At 56.6% G+C, this 17,761-nt stretch overlaps 1 protein-coding gene across 1 annotated transcript in view; it reads right to left on the bottom strand.

Moving 5' to 3' along the window:
* The window catches only part of PAX7 (paired box 7), an 89,339-nt gene that overhangs the window by 13,686 nt on the left and 57,892 nt on the right, over positions 1-17,761 (bottom strand). Inside the window, exon 7 of the mRNA XM_004592318.2 lies at positions 17,081-17,283. Within this exon, the coding sequence (XP_004592375.2) occupies positions 17,081-17,283 (203 nt within the window). The remainder of the gene's footprint in view (positions 1-17,080; positions 17,284-17,761) is intronic.

Genomic DNA, 17,761 nt, shown 5'->3' with positions numbered 1-17,761 from the left:
TGGGTGGAGGGAAAGACCTGGCTAAGCTGAGTGCAGACACATCCCATCCCTGCACCTGCAGCTGGTCCAGGAGAACAGCGCAGCCCAGCCTCTGGCTCATACAGATTGGGCCTGATGCTGCGCCACCGCCGGCCAAGACAAACTCTTGCGCACATGCGCGCACACACACACCACCCCAGGAACTGCTTGGGGGCAGATCCTCCACTTTATACCCCATGCCTGACAACTAGCAGGTGCCTGACAAACATTCTAAGTGAGCAGATTCATGAACGTGTGAAAAAAAATGAATGAATGAGCAAATTCGTGAATGAATGAGTGAGCAAATACATAGATGAGTGAATCTATCTGAATAGCGGGCGCACAGGGCCTTGCCTGCTCATAACCCCTCCCCAGTTCTGCAACCCAATGGCCTTCAAGGAGTTCCCCACCCCTGGGGCCTCCGTGCCTTTAGGTTAAAGGCTGTCTGCAGGAGGGGAAGGCGGGTGGACAGAATGCTTCCAATGTTTGGTCTCCAAGACATCAATCTTTGAATATCCAGAAACATCTAGAAACATCTGAGCTCCCCCACCCCCCGGGGCAGATTCTGAGGTTGGCTCCAGCCTTAAGACGACCATGCCAGGATGGATCCAAGGATTCCGGGCCCCTGACGGGTGCCGGAGCTGGTGGGACACAGGGGGGATTCAGAGCCCATCTCTGATGGTGCGATAAACGCCGGCCAGGGATTAGAGCGACTAGAGCAGTGGCGGGGCTGGGGAAGGCAGGGGCCGATCGCCGGGAAAGATATGACTATTTAAAGATAATGATTGCATAAATTTAATTAGCACACTTTCACGCGGCAAATGGCCGTTTTGTAATTAATGTATCTTGCCTTACTAAGCATGAAAGAGCCCGTCTCCCCCGCCTTCCCCCTCTCCCCCTCCTATGCAGTCCTAATGAAAGACAGAGAGCAAGTGACAAAAACAGTTTGTCAGCGGCTCCAGGTGTCAGGGGCCTAATTGGCTGAGCCTTGGGAAGGAAGGGGAGGGGGACTTCCTGACTCTGGCCTCAGCCCAGGTTGGAAGGAAGGAGGACTGGGAGGCCAGGGCTCACAGCCCCCCTACCCGGGGTTGGGTGGAGGTGGGGGGTCTCTGCTGGTAATTGTCTGAGATGAGGATGCAGATTACCCATGGCAGGAGCTGAGTGGTGGCAGCGAGGCCTCGTTAGTACCTGGGCACACAAGCCGGCACTGATCACAATGCGTTAGGGCCTCCTGGCCATGATGCCCAGATGCTGCCTGCCCACTCTGCACAATCAGCCAGTGACATGAACAAATGCCTGCCCAGGCCTCAGTTTCTGTAGGCATGAAATGGCCCCTGGCACCTGGGATGCTTGCATGGAGTGAGAATCAGAGCCTGCTGTGTGCAGGCAGCACCAACACCATGTCTGAAGGACACGGTTCAAGGACACACGTGCCCATATTTCTGAAACTGGAATGCTCTGGGCCTCCGTACCTGGTGCTGACCGGGTGACAGGAAGCTGGGCAAAAACTTCAACCCACACCTTCTGACAAAAACTCAAGAAAGTACCAGCACCAAACTGGCTTGGAGTCAAAGAATGTGGCCATGATGAAAAACGTTCCATTGCACAGCTTGGGAAGCTGAGGCTTTAGGAAGCTGCAGAACGTGCTCCTCTCTGCACCAGCACTGAGTGATGGGGCTGGGACTCAGAGGTGTCCATCCAAAGCTGTCTCCCTGAGTGTGGGGCTCAGGTGCTGCCCACCCTGTACAGGAGGCCTAAGAAGCTTGACTGGCTCCACCCAAGCACCTCAGCGACCAGGTGCCATGCTGTGCCTGCTGGAGAGGAGACCAGGGAATGGAGCGCACAGGCTTTGAACTGTACTCCCACTCCTTGAGCCACAGCCATGCTGGGATCACACCTAGGGTTGGCACTGTGGATCCCAACTTTCTGACAATGGTCCTCCACCATCAGCATCAGTTGCCTCACTGCCCTCTGCCAGCCTCAACCACAGGACCCTGCGCCCCTGCCCAGTCTACTCCATGGCAGGCAGAGCAGACGGGCCTTGAGCCAGCCTGGGCTGGAGGAGCAGGGCCCAGCCAGCCCGCTCCCAGACCAAATTCAATTTCGCACTTTAATGACTTTGCAGAAGAGCCCAGGAGCTTGCTGATGCCACTCCTTACCGGCTGGGTGCTTCCCCGGCCGGGCCGCCGAGCGCGCAGCGGCCTGATCCGGGAGAGCCCTGGGCCCTGTCGAGAGTGGCGGGGGTGCTGAGCGAGTGAAAAATGTCAGAGCAAATTGCTCTTGACAGCGTTAATATCTGCACCTCATAGCAATAATTACATGTAAATAAATAGCAAAATCACACTCAGCTGGAGGCAGCTTGGGGAGGACAGGCACGGCTAAGGACCAGCTGGGGACCCGGGCAGCTCTGTTCCATTTTTCTCTCTCCTGCTCGGGGTCTCTACTCCACTGCTCCCCCTCCCCTCCAGGTTCCCACTGCAGCACAGGGCAGGGACCTCAAGATCCTTAGTGCTCCCAGTTTAAACAGAAGGGAAAGGAAACTATGTGGTTCCTCCCCCGTTATGCCAATCTGGACCAAGCATCCTCCCAGCCCTCCCTACCCTCCTTCCCTGTGCACCTTGCTCCACCTTGGGTTCTGCAGAGCAAAGCTTCTGAAAGCCATGTGTCTACCCTCATCTCTCCCCGGGCACCCTGTGGCTCCTTCCAGCCTTGCTTTCCAAACAGCAACTCTCCTTCAGACCCAAGTCTTCATCCTGCCTTTCTGTTTCCATCCGCTGCTTCACCTTCTCATCTCACAGACTCAGGACGCCCCGGTTGTCTCAGCTTTCCCCTACATTCTTAACAACCAGTTTGGGGCCTGCAAAGTTGCAGATTAAACAAGGCACAAATTCATCCTATTATGATTGGCCAGCAGAGATGTCTCCACCATGGCAAGGAACGCAAGATCTATACGCACCTCGAAGGAAATGCAGGAGCCAGTGTTCCTCCCACCTCTAGGTCAACCGTTACCAGGGGGGCTTTGAAGAAAAGTTTTGAGAAGCGTTAAGGTGCACCTGCCGGCCATGCCTTAGAGAGCATCCCATCAAAGGTGACAGATGGAGATGTCGTTTCTCACCTCTCACTGCCTTGTCTAGGGGTCTATGAAATCACTGGGTTATGTTCAACCAGACCATGAATTCCTCAAAGTGAAAAGGCGCCCCAGTGGGGTGGGGGGTAGGGGGGAAAGGCAACAAAAAGGAAGGAAAAGAGGGAAGGGATAAAGCAGAGGCAGCTGGGTGAGGGAGGTGATACCATCAAAAGGATCTGTGTATTGCAGCCAGGCTTGACTCAGGGTCCCAGTCCCATCCTGGAGGACCCAAGGGCTCAGCCCCTGGCGTTGGGGAGGCTGCTGCCCATGGGCTGCCCTGAGGGTGGGTTCCTCCAGCTCCTCGAAATCCCGTGAAGCCCCTCAGCAGCCGCCCCGCCTGCCTGGCCCGCACGGGGCAGAGAACACGGGTGCCATTCTTTGCAAAACAAATATCTTCTCTGGAGCAGCCCCCGCGTTCCACACCTTCTTGTTTAGCTCACCAACTAATCCACTTATCGAGGATAAAGCGCCTGTGAATTCCCCACTTGATAAAGGCAGCGACAAAATTAACAAAACCGTGCCCACGGCGCCAACGCACCAAACAAACAAGAGGCTGAGGACGCCACGTGGAGATGCTGTCGTGTTTCCGTCCTCCCGTGCCCAGGAAATATGCGGGAGGAGACAGCGGCTTTCTGCTGGGCCTGGCGCCGGCAACAGCAAAGAACGCAGTGCTGACAGTTTACCTGTCCCTGTCCCATACACACAGCCCCAGCCTCACTGGAGGGTCCTAGAGCCCGCCACGCTTCCAGATGCAAGCTGTCTGCAGTCCCCTACCCGTGTTTCTTCAAGGCCAGCTCCATGCCTGCTGCTGTTCCAAGCCATGCGGCCCATGAACACATGGCAAGTGGGTACTACTGTCTGCTGCATCTCATAGAGGAACACCCAGAGAGTATTTAATACTCTCCAATTCAATGTGACAGATCTAACTCCATCCATGGTCTCAGGCGTCCAGCCAGGCCCCTCAGCTTGATTGCGCTCTGGTCCCATGGCAGAACCCAAGTTCGCACCCAAGGTATGTCTTCAGCAATGCCCTCATCACAGCTCTGGGGGCTCCCGGGACACCCCCGAAGCCTCCTTGCTCTGCCCCAGGACACCCAAGACTAGGCTGTCACCATCACAGGGTCACCAACACCATGACAGGGCCGGAAGGCAGGAGCTGCCAGGATGCTCAGTCTCAGCCTCCAACCCTGCTTTGAAACAGCTCTGCTCTCAGCTTCCAGTGGCCAAAGGAGGGGGTCTACTGGGGAGAAGACAGGCCAGGAGGGGATCCTGCACCCCTGTGCTGTTCTGCCACCCACCCACTCACACGGCAGCCCTGGCTCCGGGAGGAGGGGTGGGTCCCGGGAATGGGAATGCAGGGAACTGGGGACATTAATCACAGGGGTACACCTGTCAGGGTGGCATCCGGGACTAAAAGGAAACACTTGGCTAAAGGACAGGACTTCTCACCCCAGGCTCTGGGACCAACCACCACCACACTGGGGGGCAGGGCAGCGGAGGTTCAACCCCTGCGCCTGGAGAAAGGGCCCTACCAGAGACACAAGGACTCTGGGGAGAAGAGGCCGAAGGGGATGTGGAGAGAAGGGGGCCTGCCAGATGACTGGGGCCACACAGCCGGGACCCCTACAGAGCTGGAATCTTTCAGTCTGGGTCCTCTGGCTGCAGAGATGGGGCTGGCCTCCCTGTGTGGGGCCTCACATTCCCTCGCTGCACCTGCCCAGCAGCTCAGGGGTCTTCCTCTCCAGCCTACACTCCTGGGAGCTTCTGCCCACCCTCCTCGCCAACTGTATCTCTCCTTGTTATCACCCTGTTCCTGTTTCTGTCCTTGGTCCCTTCTGGTTTCCTGTTCCCTGATTTCTCTGTTCTTTGGCCCAGGGCAGGGCTGAGCCTCGATGTCAGGGCGCTGGACCCCTATCTCACTCATCTGCTCATCAACATTGGAAAGAGCCTGGCTGGGGAGCACCTGGCCAGGTTCCCTGGCTCCCCTGCCTCCTGGTCTCTGGGACCCCTTCCTCTCTCCATCTCCTGTTTAATCCCCCCCCCCCCCGCCAGTCACAGCAGCGAACTCATGGGGACATGTGGGAGGGGGAAAACAGACAGGGCATGAGAGCTCCACCTCAGTTAGTGCTTTCAAAATGGCACACACACACACACACACACACACACACACACAGAGGGGATCTCCGGAAAGCAGAGAGCTGACCCGCAATGCCAGGGTCTAGCCTGAAAGGGGGCAAGGGCCCGAGATCCTGGCTGCTCTCCCTGGCTGCTCACCCTGAGTGCTATTTCTCTGAGCCTGCAGAAAGTCTCCAAGTGGGGGTGAAACAGTGAGTAGGAGCAACGATGCTGCCTTCACCAACCACAGGGTTCCCAGCTGATGGCTGTGGACACAGGCCCGCTTTCTGGGGTCAGAGAAGAGGATGTCCCCTTTCCACCCACCAAGAGAAAAAGCTGCTTCACCCCAGAGCCCAAGAGAGGGTCTGGTCTCAGGGTCAGCACACCAGGGACTTAGGAAGGGATGCCAGGGACAGGGGGTGGGGGGCATGATCTCCAACCAAGATGGAGAGGGAGCTCCTGAGGGAATGGGAATGCTCAGGCGTTTCTGCTCCAGGCTACATGTCTCAATTTCAGCCTGGACACGTCCTCTTTGTGACATGGGTCACAAAGAGTCAGGGTCCTCATGGGACTGTCATCTTCTGATGCCGCAGGTCAGACAGCCGGGGTCTGGTGAGAGGTTCACATTTATCAGGCTTAGGGCCAGCTCCACCTGGCAGTCCCCAGGGCGCCACGCTTCAAGTCCGCACATTCTCTGCTGGCCCCACAGTGGCATTCAGTGGCACAGGAGGACAGGAACAAGAGCAGAGCCAGGAGCGACTTCCCCCTGGCGTCACAGACACTCCTCCCCAGTCCCTCTCCATCCGTGCTGGCTGCCTGACTCATGCTGTTTGAACCTACTCCCGGGTCTCCATGCATACACAGCAGGGGCTGAGGCGAGAAAATGGTGTCCATCCGCTCTTTATGCAGCCAGGCCATTGCCACCGCCACCCCTCCCTCAGCAAGGTCTTGCTGCCCACCCCCCTCCATCTTTAGAGCTGCGGAAGCGTGGGACACGAAGCAGGCATCATTTCTGTAGGAATATCTGGCTTCACAACTGCTGGGAAGGTCCCTGGTCACCAAAACCAGATCTTGCCCAGTTTAGAGCTTGCTTTCTAAAGAACAGGTCTGGTGCCAGTGGGGTACACCAGGATCCCAGGGCATCAAAAAGCTGAGGCGGGAAAGGGGGCGGTCCAGAGGGCCTCCAGCTTTCCCCTGGGGTGGACGGGGGGTGACCAGCTCAGAACTGGCTAACACAGTGCTTCCACCACACCAGGCTTTGAAGCACACACACCCCTCATCAGGGTGCAACCTGGGAGCTGAGGCCAATAGGCATTCCGGATCATTCTGACGCAAGGTTTGGGAAGTGCGAGCTCTGACTGCCCTGCCCTGTGAAGAATGCACGCTTCTGGAACCTGGATGGGGCGACCAGCAGTGTGCTTCCAGCAGCCTCCAGCCTGGTGTCACCACCAGGAGGCATTCCCTGACTGTCAGGGTTGTCCCTTTTGTGCCAGTTGTGGCTGTGGACAGCCCTGCCTCATCATGGGCTGCACTGCCCCCACCCCGTGACTTTTGATTCCTGCCCATGCTAGTCTGTCTCCCCAACACACCCACTGACTCTCTCTGTCCCCAACAGCACACCCAGAGCTCAGAGGTTGAGTTGAACTTCCTTTTGGGATCACTTTGCATATACAGGTCTGCCAGCCACCCAGTGTCACACTAAACCCCAGCTTATCAAGGATGGAGGGGTCAGGGGGAAAGCCGCCAGGGACCCCACCCAACCTTGGTGACCAGGGACTGGGGGCCACACACCCTTCCAGGAGATAGCCTCTCCTCTGCGTAAATCGCCCAACTCAGGGTACATAGCCATGGTCAAACATACTGCAAGGTTCTTGAGACCAAGGGCCAGGTAGAGAACACCTGGTGCCCTCAGTGTACCTGCCCAGGGAACAGAATGGATGCTGGGAGGTACCAAGACATGCCCACAGTGGCGACATAGCCCTTCTAGGCGCCAGGCTAGATCCACAGGCACATGGCCCTTGCCTTGTGCACAGGGAGAACCAGATCTGAGAAGTTGAGACCTGACAGCCCCGGTGGGCGGGGGGAGCCCGAGGCGGGAGAGATGGGGAGAACAGGGGATGTGGCTGCCTAAGCTTGAGGGTCTTGGAAAAAGAAACCAGCAGCTGAGAGGGCAGGGTGGAGTGGGAAGATTCCGGGCCCGAGGGGTATATGGAAAGCATGGGGAGTGGGGACGAGCTCCTGCGCTAGCAAGGCAGCCACGGAGCTCATGCAACCCAGGCTGCGGCCCAGCCCGGCGCAGGGACGCCAGGCCCGGGCCGCGGGAATTAAGCGGCCGCCGAGCCGAGCGCGTCCTTATCTCGGGGAGACAGTTGTTGGGAATCACTTTGACTGAGTGGTTTTGTCTCCCCGCATTTTCCACTGTCAGGCGGCCTCGGGCCACGGATCAAAGGCGCGGCGTCGGCAGCGGCGGAGGAGCGCGGGGAGGGCGGAGCGCGGGTCCCGCCCGGCCGGTCCCCCCTCCAAGAAGCCTCCCCCACACTCCCTGCCCGGCCGGGCCCTGGCCCCAGCCCGGCGCCCGCAGCCGCCGAGCAACACGCGCAGGGCCAAGTGGGAGAGCTGGGCGCCGAGGAGGGAAAAGGGGAAAGGAGAAGGAGGAGGAGACAGAAGGGCTTGCAGAGAGCAGGCAGGAAGTGAGGATAAGACTGAAAGTAGGGAACTGGGGTGGGGGGTTGTATAGGAGTGAAGGTGTAGGAGAGGGTGGGTCCAGGGGAAGAGCGGCAGGAAGAGAAACAATAAGGAAGGGGCAGGGTACAAAACAGACCCCTCAGTGAGCCCCAGGGAAAGTTCTGGCAAGAATGAAATGGACACTGGCACTAAGGCCTGTCCCCAGGAAAGGTCCCCAATCATGCCCGGAGGGAGACCAGCCCAGATCTCCCAGGGGACTCATCTCAGCAGCTGCCAATGGCCTGCGCAGAGACCCCCCCCCCCCGTGACTCACACACCTGTGCCTGCTGACAGAGGGGTGGGGGCGCAGCTGGGAGAGGACCCTGAGGGAGAAGCACCACCACGGGGATTCAGGTGGAGCAGGGCTAGAACCTGGAGAGGGAAACAGGAACGGGCACTACAGACACTCCAGGTTGCAGGCCAGACACCAGGCTGAGGGGAATGGGGCTGGAGGATGCTGCCTCAGGAGGCCCCGGCCCTGGTCCTGCACCACCTCACCATGGCCTTGGGCCCATCCCAGTCCCTGCCTGAGCCTCATGGCATCCCTGTCTGCAAGGAGCTGCCTCCCATGGTGCCTGGGCTGCTCCACGTGCTTGTATGTGTGTGCACACACACTGCACCCACTGCTGGGTCCAGCTCTGTGTGCTGGCAGCTGCCATCAGCTCGGCTTTATGCGGCAGGGTGGGGCAGTGGAAGGTGCCTGAGGCAGGGGAACTCTTGTTTGGAGTCACACAGGTGGGGAGGGACGTGCTAGAAACTGCTCCCACCACCACCCACTCCATGACCTTACACCCCAGCTTCTTACAAGTCATGCATATGGTCAAACTTAAAGGTCAAGTTCCTGGTCCTTGGAGATTTCTCCAGCACTGGGAAATGGAGCACACACCGGCTGACAGCATGGTCTCCTGAGCCAGACAAGCCGGGCTCAAGTCTAGGCCCTATAGCCTGTCAGCCACTGACCCGGGATGGATTATGTAAACTAGCCAGTGCCTCTGCCCTCACCCCTCATGGAGAGACGGAAATAATTCCTCCCCAACGAATGTTTGGAGAGTGAAGGAACTAATCCAGGCAGCGTCCTGGGCTCAAGGAGACTGAACCTCGTTATTATTATCGTTACTTAGTGGTATTTGACAGGTACTTTTGATAGAAAATATGACCAAATATATAGGGGAAAACTTAGCTAACTCACCATGAGGGGGGAAGGAGAGGGGTTCAGGAAATGGAGCTGAGTAGGACTGGGTTCAAGACAATGGCCAGTGGGGAAGATGTACCCCAGGCCAAGAGAGTAGCAGGTGCAGAGGGCTGCTGGAGACAGATCCTGCAACTTGTCCATGATGTTCCTACCTGGGGTCTTGCCTGGCCTCCTAGGTCCACCTGCTTGGCCATCCCAGCAGCCTCCCCTCCCACCCCATCAGGGACCCCAGGGATGGGCCCGTGTAGCTCCGAGTCTGCCCACAGTATTAATTGCTAATCTCCCTCATTTGCTTTCCCTCTATCTGCAGGGCCTGTTTCGTTTGGAGCCCTCGTGCTAATCAGAAAGAACAAATCCGAGATTTGAGTTCTTTCCCAGCGAGTCAGGCAGCTTTGCCACCGTTAAGCCCCAGGCCTGCCAGGGAGGGGCCCCCAGGAGGCAGGGAATGGGGTGCAGCAGGACAAGGGCCTGAGAGGCCTGGGCCCTGCCCACGCAGCCGAGAGGCTGGGGCTCCTGTGTTGGCACAGGCCCCGCAGACTGTGAGCAACTGGGACCAGTGGCGCTCTGCTTCCAGGCCACCTCTGTACTGCACAGATGGGGACTGAGCCCCCACACAGGCAGGCAGCTACTGAGACGGCACAGAGCAGAGACAGGCAGCGCCCCAGGGAGCTCAGGTCTCCTGGTTTCCCACCCCAGGGACTAGCCCTGACCTCCAGGTTCAGAAACGCAGTGAAACCCAGCAAGGTTTCAATGACCCAGCTTTTGTTCGGGGCTCGGAGAAGCAGGGAGTGGGGAATGGGCACAGGATTAAGCTCCTGCCGTGTGCCAGGCCTCGTCCTGGGCATTCCTCAGCCTCATCTACTTCTCACAGCACTGCGTGCAAGGTCAATGCAACAGGATCCCACTGATGATGAAGAAACAGGTCCACAAGCTTGCGTCGCTTGCTTGTGATCACACAGCTGTAAGTGACTGAGGAGAATTTGAGCCCTGGACCACAAGATTGTCCTGCTGTGATGCCTCTCTACCAGCGACTGCTCTGGCATCCACAGCATCCCTGGCTTCTGGCTCCCCTTCAGGACCCCTCCTCCAGGAAGTCCTCCCTGGCCACACCTCTGCTCCTCACCATACCCTCTGCACTTCCTTCAACTTTTCATAGTAGTTTCTACAACAGATCGTTTGGTGAGGCGATGTCTGTTTCCCCAAAATACACTTTGCAAGAGCTCAAACAGCCATGCATGTTTTCCAGCTGCCCTGTGTGCTGTGTTCCTAAGTGAATTCAAAGGGGCTCCCACGTGCTGACAGTCAAGTGGAAACTGAACAACCCATGGATGGCCTGAATCCTCTCGGGACAAGACACAGCTGGGATTCAACAGAGCTGCCGTGTACCCTGGAGCTTATCGACAGCTGTTGCTGGCCTACTACGTGCCAGATTCTGAGTTACATGTCACCAGGATCAGTCATCACACGCCGAGAGTGGTTAAGACTTGGAAACCTCCAGATTTGTCCCATGCCATGTCAAGCAGGCTTTTCTCCCTGCCTGTACAACTGGGCCTTCACTCTGCCCAGGCAAAGGGGCAGATCAGAGATGAGTTCCTGCGACACCTTACCCAGGTGTGCGGTGAATGGATGCAGAGGTCCTAGTGGTCCAGAGGCGGACACTAAAAAGACCCCCATCTCCTGCTCAGGCACTGGGAGGGGGACTCAGACCCCCACTATCCCCCCACCCCGGCCCTATAAGGAAGTAGGAAAGGCCAGCCTTGCCCTCCTCTTTCTCCTGCAGTGACCAAGGCACCCAGTATCACCCCCACATCCCAATGTGGGCAAGGCCTGGAAAGTTCCCGCTCCCAGCCCAGTCATGCTGCCCAGGAAGAGCTGTTTCTCTCTGCACCGCCCCCCGGAAATGGGGGTGAGGAAGCCAGAGACATAAACAGGGCTCCACTTTCACAGGGGTCGGGCCTCTCCCGCAGGCTGCAGCTGGAGCCTTGACGGACACCGGCAGGTGGTTCTGCTTGCTGGGGACCGCCGGGGAAAATAGCTCAGCCTTTCCCACCGAGGGAGGTGAAGCGTGGACAAAGGCGGTGCGGCCTCCAGGGCAGCATCTTGGCAGGCCCTGTCCTGGGCGGGCTCGAGGATGCCCAGGGCCCAGGATGAAAGCCACCTCCCGGAGTCACCACTGCCAAGGGCAGTTCAGCTGTGGCCTGGGGCTGCCTGGCCAGGAGCAAAAGGACAGGGATTTGGAGACCAGAGTGAACCGGGCAGGCGCATCCTCTGATGTGTACCATGTTCAGGGCTGGAGTGGGGGAGGAAGGCAGGCTCTGCAGCTGGACTCTTACAGGGCACAGTGAAAGTGGCTGGGGAAGGCAGATACAGAGAACAGCCGCCTAGCCGTGGCTCCAAGGAAACTCAGTCACACAGACCTGGCCTCTTCCACCAACGTACCCTGACCTCACCCCCACCAGCCATGGTGAGGAGGGATAGCGTGGGTGTATGGGGCGTGGACTCAGTGAGCTTCCTCCTGACCCTGGGAAAAAGTCACTCAGAGCCATGGCCTTCAAGCCTGAGTCATGTCCACCTCGTCCAGCCCAAGGGTGGGGACAGTGAGGAGATCCTCCTCCTACGCTTCCACCTGCACCAAGACATCTCCTCTTCCTCAACCTGCGGGCAGCAGAGGCCTGCATGGCCCCAGGACAGGAGACCAACTGGAACATTTCCCAGCTGCGCAAAGAGGGCCACAGAGAGGAGAGGAGAAGTGAGTCAGAGTTAGGGGCCAGGGCCAAGATGGAGGAGGGCATAGAAAGAATGTACGTTTATTATGCACCAGCTGCATCCCAAGCACTTGACTCAGACATTCCCTAGGAACTCGTAGCTCCTCCTGAGAAGCAGGGAGTACCACCCTCATTTTCAGACAAGGTAAAGGAAGCCCAGAGAGGCTAAGCAAGAGTCCAGGGTCACACAGCAAAGCAGTCAACATGGCCGAACCAGAATCCGGACTCCATGCTGCTGGCTGGCAGGTGTCTCACAGGTTCTCTTGCTCCAGGCTCGCTTCCAGAGCAAAGCCTGAGAGTCAGGCCTCTGGATGAAGCAAGGGCTTAAAGGAGACCCCAAGAAGGCAGCAGGAAGCAAGCGGGCAGCCAAGGAAAGTCACCCAGGGAGGGAGGAACAAGTAAGACCAGGCGGGGCGCAGGGGAGCGTGGGTCAGGGCGAAAGCCCCGTGTTCCTACAACCTGCTAAGCCGGAGAAATGAATTCTGATCCTTCCACAACCCAGTCTTGGAGGATGTGTGCACAAGGGGTCTCCTTTCAGGGGGCAGGAAATCCCCTGCGCCTCCTCCTGACGCCCCGGTAATGCCAGGATGTCCCCAATCTGCTTTGAGGAATGCAGAGATTAAGAATAATAAAAAAATTGCAATAAAATATGTGTGAAGGAGGGGGTAATTGTGGACAAACGCAGCATTCAAATTCATTTTTCAGCTCTTTTACACACCATTTCAATCTTATTTTCTGCTTGTTAATGAGATCTTGTTGCCTGGGCTAGGCAAAAACCTTCCAATATCACAACGTAATTGCACATAATTTTCTCTCCTACCAATGATTTGCATCAGTTTTTTAAAAATTCTGGGCTATTTAACACCCCACGATCCCCCTCCCCATCTTCCTGCCTACAAATCTCTCACTCCCTCCTCCTTCCTCGTCCCTGGTCCAGCAATACTCATTTTAAATGCTTATTACGGAAGCAGTGTCATCCCTTAATGGGGCGGGAACAAAGGAGAAGAGAGGAGAGGAGGAGGCACATAGGGACTCCGTGGTGCCCAGCATGTGAGGGCATCACTTAGGGCCCCTCTTACCCTGCCGCGGGTTCAGAGACCGTGTGGCTCCTGGCTGGTGGCGTCCCATCCCTGCCACTCAGGAACTCTGTGGCCTTCAGCAAGTCCCACAGCCTCATTGGGCTTCCCCGGGTGCAGAAGTATTGTGGGCCTGAATGCCTGCGACAAGCAGGTGCTGATGTAAGATCCTGCACCCATGGGTGCGCTGAAACTGTCCCTGGGAACTCACCAAGACAGAACAGTGTCTCTGCCATCAGGCACATCTGACACATCCTGGACATATCTGCCATCGCCCCACCCCACTCAGAGAGTGTCCTGCTTGCCATTCCTGGACAGGGATTGGTATGCAGCGGTCAGTCTGCTGGGACCATGGTACTCAAAATATCCATGTCACAAAGGGCATCCTTTGTCCTCAGCTGCCCTGAGTTGCCTTCCAAGAGTCATTTGCCAAGCAAGCAGTAAGCCTCAACCAAAAACAGAGGACAGCATATGGGGCAGGGTCCGGGACAGGCCAGGTGCCAACACGGGCAAGCCGCCTTGCCTTGCTCTCTGCAGGGGAAACCAGTGCATGGACAGGGCTTCTCCACGGACGCAGCGCTGGGTCCCTGGTCTCAAAAGGCTGCAGTGTGGGGGCTGTGGGGATTACGGGGGGGATGACCGAGATCTACCTTGTGACTCAACAATGCCCCTGGTCTCTCCCCAAAAGTGACGGAATGGGCTCCTCCCTCCACTGAGGTGAAAGGTCAGATCTGTGGCAGGACTGGGCCTCATTTGTGACCCTGTATGCAGATAGATGACCAACTACAAAATGCTCAGAACCAGGTCCGGACGCCACAGGATTCCCCCTTCTTGACGTCGGCGTTCAGCACACTGGGTAGACTGCTTTGTGACCGTGTTGACTGTCTATCCCGTGAGTGCCACTAGCAAGGGAAGTTTTGTCTGATGTCCATGGACTTCACGCCAAGCACCTGGGACAGAGCCTGGCACAAGGTACTCAGGGCACAGGCTCAGAGCTAAGGGACTACATGCTTTTCCGACAAGTCTTGTTGGGCAGTCTCTCCATGGACCCCAGAGGCTATGCGGTCTCTATTCCACACACTGGTTTGAGACAAGGACCTGAGGCCACCGTTGGGAGGGGCATGCTTCCCCAGGTGCATCTGTAAGCCACTGTTGGGTCTTGCCAGGTGCTCCGAGAGCCCCAGCTTCATACTCCCAGCTGCAGCCCCTCTTGGCTTTTACAAGAACAAAATCTCCCTCAGGTTTCAAGGTCCAAGCTCTCCTGTGATAGTGTGGGCCGCTTGTAATCCTGGGAAAGGGACGTACCCCAAGTGCAAAGGCCATCCTCTTCCTGTCAGTCACTCACAGAGGCTCAGGGAGACCCTGCTGCCGGGAAGAGAGGATGTGGAGAGGCAAGGCAGTTGCTCACCTCCAGCTTCCCTTGCCCCAGTCACACCTGTGGTGGCAAACCCTCAAGGGTCCCCAGTTCATCATGTGCTGCCAGCCCCTGGTCCCCGATGGGCAAGGGGGAGGTATCTGGGGTTAGGGAGATGCTGGGCATGGCAGTGCATGAAAGTCAGTCCCAAGGATTCCCAGACACAGCAAACCAAACACAACACCCCACTCCAAAGCCTTCAAACCCCTAGATCAAGGTCCCTTCTCCCAATCCACCTGCTCACACCCATGCGTGTTTTTCCCTCCTCTTCCCCCTTTAATCCCATTCCTAAACCTCATTCAGAAAGCCTGAGACCTCCAATCTAATCTTTCCTCTGCCCAGGGATTAAAAATCTTGTTTGGGGGAATAAACTGCAGACCACAAGGGGACAGGCTGGGAGCAAGGCATCCACACCCTGGATAGCTCGCTCCGGCCTGGCCAGTGTGGACCAGCGCCTGGTCCACTGAGGGAGACAGCTGCCCAAAGGGACTCAGCTCTGTGAGGCTGTCACTAGCACTTGCTCCATACCACAAAGCCAGGTCCGGACTGTGTCCCCTCAAAGGTCAGCTTGTCCGATTCTTGGACACATGAGACGGAAGCCATAACCTTGAACCCAAAGCGACCCAGTCAATTGGTGCCCTTGAGAAAACGTTCTGGCCTGTAGGCTGTGCTGTATGGGACCCTAGTGAGAGTGGGGGTGGCCTGGCAAGGCCAGCCAGTGGCATGAGGCTGTCACAGGGATCCCAGGGGGCATTGCCATCAGGTGCCCCCTCAGTGCCCAAGCTAAGGGCTTCCATGGCTCTCCCTCTGGTGGGGGGGGGGGGTTGAGTCACATTCCAATGAGTCACCTTCCAGGGACAAGAGACCGAGGCACAGAGTGGAAGGAATGTGCTCTAGGTCTTCCCACCAGGGACAGAGATGCAGCAAGCCCTCTGCCACATGGGCTCACACTGGCAGTCTGAAGAGCTGGCCCAAGAAAGTACCAGAAAGTACCAGAAGGCAGTGAGCAACTCAGCCAATCACACAACACTTTGCAACAGCATTGGCACTTTTTTCTTCTAAGGATCAGCCAGTAACTATTTCAGATTTTGTGCGCAAAAGGTCTCTTTGGGAGCCAAGCTTGGTGTGACAGCACCAAAGCACCCCTTGTGAATAGACCTAGCTGTGCACCAATAGAACTTTATCAACAAAGCAGGCCACTGGGTAGATGTGGCCCACAGGGTGTAGCTCGTGGCTCCCACTGGACTTTCTTATAGCTAGGCAGTGAGTTTCCTAGATTAACTATGTTGTGCAGCAGGACGAGAGAGCTTTTGCTTGACTTTGAGTTCATTCAATGACGCAAACACTCCTGGTTAAGAGGTGTTTAGCAGGCAACAAGCCGAGGCCCTGCACAGCGGAGCTGGGGTTGCACCCATCCCAAAGGGCTCACTTCCTACAACACAGCCCGCAGTACAGAGCAGGTGGCGTAGCAGGTAGCACACTCCCAACTGCACACATGTGGAGTTGGCAGATGAGGCAACCTCACAATTGATTTCTCACCCTCCCCCAACACTGGATATTACGGACCCTGCTGGCGTCACATGAATGAGATCATCATCTCCTCAAATCCATTCCTGGGTCTGCTTCCCAAATGCACCAGTGAGACCCCCCAAGCCCCAGAAGCACCCTGCTGAATCCTGCAGGCAGGTCCTGAGGCTTCGAGAAACACCAGGAGGCAGTAAGCAACTCAGCCAATCACGTCCAGGGAACAGACTTGCAAAGATCCAATCAGAGTGAATCCCAGCTGATTCCCTTTGGGACTGGGCTCCACCAACAGACCTGGGCCCTGCCTTCACCATGGATCGGTCCCCTCCGGAAATGCAGCAGATGGGGCACAGAAAGGACTCGGCTGGAGAACAAATCTTTAAACATAGTTGGCGTCAGACAGGAAATGATGTGTGGCAGCCACCACCCATCTGAAAATGCCCGGTGTGCACAGACCTTACAGTCAGAGGTGGGCGCTAGCCAGCTTTCTAAATGGGGTGCCATCATGCCAGGTGCAAGTTTCCAATATAATCTCTCTCTCTCTCTTTCTCTCTCTCTCTCTCTGCATGGTGAGAAATACAGATACACAAGCATCCACTTGGCAGCTTGAGGAAGACAAACTCAGGGCAAAGGATCATGGGTACAAAAAACTGAAGATGGAGGGGGCATCCCCACATCCCACCCAAACCTCTCCCAGGTATCAAGAGCCAGGAGCCAGCATCACAGCTCAGCATGTTAAACCTCTGCTTGGGACATCAGCATCACATTTCAGAGTACAGATTCAAGTCCTGGTCTCTCCACTTCTGATCCAGGGAGGCAACAGAAGATGGCCCATGTGCTACTCACATAGGAGACCCCGAGAAGTTCCTGGCTCCTGGTTTTGGCCTCTGCCCAGCCCCAACTGTTGTATCATTTTGGAAGTGAACCAGCAGGTGGAAAATCTATTTCTCCCTCTCCTGTCGCTCTGCCTTTCAAATATATAAAGACATCTTTTTAAAAATGTACCAAGAATCAATGGTTCCACAGGGACCAGAGAATTCTGACAGGCACCTGTGTGTAATAGGGCTGGCCAGGCTGGCAACAGTGTCAAGCGAGGTGACCCAGGGTGGAGGGGTAGCCACCTACCTGGGGAGACAGGCCGTTGCTGACTGGATTCATGTGGTTGGAGGTCGCCGCCGGGTTCATGAAGCTGTCGGAGTAGCTGGAGAAGCTGTGGCGGGCTCCGTATGCTGAGCTGGTGTCAGCAGCCGCTGCAGCTGCAGCCAGCCCACCCTGGTGCATGGTGGATGGCGGGAGGGGCTGGGGCCGGTGCACTGTGCTGCCCCCGTCTGTGGAGACACCCAAGAGAAATCTTGAGCATGGGGCTTCCCACATGGGCCGGCAAAGGCAAACCACAAACCTTCTCTGCCAGGCATGTGGGATGGGAGCAGCCCACTGGCAACAGGGAACTAGGGATTGCCTGGTTCTGCCTGGCAGCCACACAGTTACTATATACCCGCTCATTGCCTCAATGCTTGGCACCCAGTAGCTCATCCAGAAGCCACACCTAGAACAGACAGGACCAGAGTTTGCACAGCTGTTTCTGCTCCTAGCAGTTCTGCTTCATCAGAGCAGCAAAAATAGCAGAACATTATTAAAGCCCTTTTGTAAACTTTTATTGGGCACCAATTAGAAACCAATTTAATCTAAAATAATTATTCCATATCCTCTCACCATACACACACACACACACACACACACACACACACACACACACACACACCACTCTCTCATTTAAAAATCATCAGGAGGGCATAGCTATGCAGT

This window comes from Ochotona princeps, chromosome 2, assembly GCF_030435755.1.
Source record: "Ochotona princeps isolate mOchPri1 chromosome 2, mOchPri1.hap1, whole genome shotgun sequence".
Lineage (NCBI taxonomy): Eukaryota > Metazoa > Chordata > Mammalia > Lagomorpha > Ochotonidae > Ochotona > Ochotona princeps.
The sequence above is the reverse complement of the archived record's forward strand: the minus strand, read 5'-3'. Positions and strand labels throughout refer to the sequence as shown.